At 38.2% G+C, this 3,838-nt stretch overlaps 1 protein-coding gene across 1 annotated transcript in view; it reads left to right on the forward strand.

The window, feature by feature from the left end:
- The window catches only part of astn2 (astrotactin 2), a 539,680-nt gene that overhangs the window by 434,931 nt on the left and 100,911 nt on the right, over positions 1 to 3,838 (forward strand). Inside the window, exon 17 of the mRNA XM_016552240.1 lies at positions 737 to 999. Coding sequence (XP_016407726.1) covers positions 737 to 999 — 263 coding nt within the window. The remainder of the gene's footprint in view (positions 1 to 736; positions 1,000 to 3,838) is intronic.

The raw sequence follows: 3,838 nt of genomic DNA on the forward strand, positions 1-3,838 counted from the left end.
CCTTCATTTAAACTAAATTGGCTAATTTACTTATCTTACAGAAAATATTGGCATATATTTTGTTTTAAGTATATTAAGTATATGTTTAATATGTTTAAATTTTGCCATCTTTCCATGAATTATATTAGTGATCATTAAGAAAATACATCTTTTATATTTATTCAGAGGGGTTATACTCATTTATGCTGTGCACTGTGTGTGTGTGTGTGTATATATATATATATATATATATATATATATTCGTTTACCATAATTGCTTGTCAGTACATTCAATACTTTAACCATATTGCACATACAATAGAGGTAATCATGAAATTATGTATAAAGATGTACTTAAGTCTACTTAAGTGTATTCTTTATAAGTACCTTTTTTGTTTGCTAAAGTATACTTTTTCACATCCATTCAAGGTGTAAGGAAAATATTAATAATTTCAGAAGCAAAAAGTAAAACTTTTGTTGAAATTGGTATAAAAGTCTTTCAAAACCAACATGAATACAAGATAACATTTCCAAGAACTAAATTTTTCATATTCATCATCTCTCTTAATCACAATTTTCACACCCTTTTCATAAATGTATAAAAATAACCCTCCTGCTTCAGTTCCTGTGTTGACGGGCTCATTCCTATTAATAAATTTGCTTAGTTCTGATCCAGAACCGGACATGATGTGAGTCACAAATCTCTGTTATAAGACATGGTGTTCCAGTGATGTCATTCTGTCTCTCACCTTCACAGAAGTCACAGACCAGGGTGGCCGGCGGGACTTGAAAGCGGTGCCGTTCATCAGCTACCTGTCGGGCCTGCTGAAGACGCAGCTGCTGTCTGATGACCTGGTGGCCGGTGTGGAGATCCGGTGCCAGGAGAAGGGCAGCTGCCCGGCTGCCTGCCACCTGTGCAGACAAGCGGGCCGTGAGACACCCAGCCCGACACCAGTCCTCTTGGAAGTGAGCCGCATCGTGCCCCTGTACAGCCTGGTGCAGGATAACGTTACTAAAGAGGTAAATGAGGGATGCATTTGATCAAGTCTTTGACTCTTTTAAAGAAAGGTTCACACAAGAATCGAAAAGGGTTTTCCAGTCTGTTAGTTTTGAATTCTAATTTTGAATTCTGAAGTCTCTTATGAAAAATGAATACAGTAAAAACAGTAATATTTTGTAATATTTTTTTTTTTTTACAATTTAAAAGGACAGTGTTATATTTTATTATATGGTAAAATGCAATTTATTCCTGTGATCAAAGCTGCATTTTCAGCATATCAAAGCTGCATTTTCAGCATCATTAGTTAAGTATGACATGATCCTTCAGAAATCATTCTAATATGCTGATTTGCTGCTAAAGAAACAACTAGAGCTCTTTTGTAACCTTATAAATGTCTTTACTGTCACTATTGATCAATTTATTGCGTCCTTCCTGACTAAAAGTATTGAATGGTAGTGTATGCACTATAAACCCAAAAAACCAATGCACTGACCTGAACATTATATGGAAACATTGTAATTATCAGGAAATTTGAAGAAGAAAGGTCAAAAGAAAATATGAAATATTTGACAGGAAATGTCGAGCTGCTTTCACTATAAACTAACTATTAATTATGTATTTTATCTCAATACACTCCTAATTTGCTGCTTATTATTAGTGTCACGGGAGGAGCAAACGACAGACACAGTGGGTGTGGCGTCAGGCCTCGGAGAGACTTTTATTCACAGAAAATAAAACAGTGTCCAGAAAAGGGGATAAAGTGAGTCCGCGGGTCCGGTAGCCCACAACTCTGGCGGCACGGGAGTCCCTCTACGCACCCTTCCTGGACCCACGAGGACACCAGCGTGCATGCACGGGGAAGAGACCGGTCTCCCGAGGAGAGGCGCGCTCGGCATTTAAACAGCGGCGGTGATGAGGCTCCATTCGGTTCAGGTGTGCCCCATCACACGCCGACACCAGATCCCCTGTTTATTTTGGACACTTTATCCCCTTTTCTGGACACTATGTTTTATTTTCTGTGAATAAAAGCCTCTCCGAGGCTTGACGCCACACCCACTGTGTCTGTCGTTTGCTCCTCCCGTGACATTAGCTAGTAAGGTAGTTGTAAAGTTGAGGTATGGGGTTTAAGGATTAAGGGATCTAAATGGTCATGCAGAATAAGGCACTAATATGTGCTTTATAAGTACTAATATGCTAGTAATATGCATGTTAATAAGCAACTAGTTAATAGTGAGAATTGATCCCTAAACTAAAGTGTTACCAAAAAGGTTTCTTTGCTGAAACTAAGGTGCTGCAAAGAACCGTTAAATAAACTTTAAATGGTATTGATAAGGTGTGTGTGTGAAGTTTCATGTGCGTTAAGAAGTTACAGTACTTCTTATGCTCAATTGACAATATTGCCATAATCTAATAAAATAATAAAAAAACAATATTTCAACTTATGTATACGATCTTGAATCAACATGACATTTGATCCTTAAATTAATTTGAATTAGCCTCTTAAGACCCTGCGGCCTCATATGAGGACATTATATTTTTGTGAATTTCATAAAAAATCAATTGTTTCTGCCTATTCATGTTCATTCATGTCTTTTTATTTTTTTAAAGAAATTGAGTCCCGATGTCCTCTACCGAGGACATAGCATAACTAATGAATGAAATATATTTTTTTAATATATATTTTTTTAACATTATGTTTAATGCTCTAAACAACGTAAAGACATGGAAAAAACTAACTTTTTCCTAAAACTTTTTTCTCGGGTCTTAATAGGTTAGAGCTGAATTATGTATAAAAAGCTGACATATTCAGCTCACATGTGGAAGGTATAAATATGAATTCCACAGATATTGTTTCTATTGTTTATTGTTTGCTGCTCCAGATGTGCCAGAAGATGGCAGGAGTGATTTTCATTACGATGAAGCAGGGTTTGTCTTTCTGAAAGGATGTTACAAACTGGGATAACTGAACTTAGAGAAAATGCAGCATGAACAATTATATACTAATATTGTAATAGAAGAATAATAACAATCTTTAAACCACCGTTTCTTGGCTGAACTGCGTGATCATAAAATCTCCTCTGTCCTTAAATGAGGAGATTGCATTAGTAGCTGCTGCACCTTCTGAGTCACCGCGTAATGAGGATATTAAATTTAGTTTTGGAGCAGATTTGCAAGAGCTTTCTTTTCCGCGTCATCCCTCGTACTGTTGACGTCTTGAAAGGCAAGATGCCATTAACCAGTGTCTGTTGTTCAGCAGTGTCAAAAGACTCGAGACTGACTCACTTACCAAATGGCCTGCTTTGGCCCAGTGCGTACCTGATGGACAACCGCTCTGGGGATCGGACCTGCTCCATAACACTGATTCCCCCAGCAGGGAGCTAAGCTACCTGCGTGTGTGTGTGTGTGTGTGGATCTTGCTAATAACAGGAGCGTCAACAATGACAAAAGGCTCTCAATCGATAGCAGACGGTCCCTAGCGGGGATCTGTTGATTGGTAAACAAACAGGAGAGAAAAACGCAGCCAAGTCGACTGGGAAGGGCTCAGACTAAAGCATATAGCATGCTCAGAAGATACTGCGAGATTATGAGGATGATATTGATGTCATCGACTCTGGGGACGAGCCAAGGCTCCTTGCGGTCACAGCCTCCTATCAATTAATGTAACAGACACAAAATACCTACAGAGACAATGCTGTCATCTTTACCTGAACCCAAAACGACGCCTCTTTCAACAAAGATGGGAGCGCTTCATGATTAGGACATGATGGAGAAGAAGTCAATGAGCTGGTCTAGCTTTGGTCCATTGAGAACCGAACATTGACATTCCTGCGTAATCCATCTTTTTTTTTTTTTTTTTTT

Source organism: Sinocyclocheilus rhinocerous, unplaced genomic scaffold (assembly GCF_001515625.1).
Source record: "Sinocyclocheilus rhinocerous isolate Xijiao unplaced genomic scaffold, SAMN03320098_v1.1 scaffold285, whole genome shotgun sequence".
Classification (NCBI taxonomy): Eukaryota; Metazoa; Chordata; class Actinopteri; order Cypriniformes; family Cyprinidae; genus Sinocyclocheilus; species Sinocyclocheilus rhinocerous.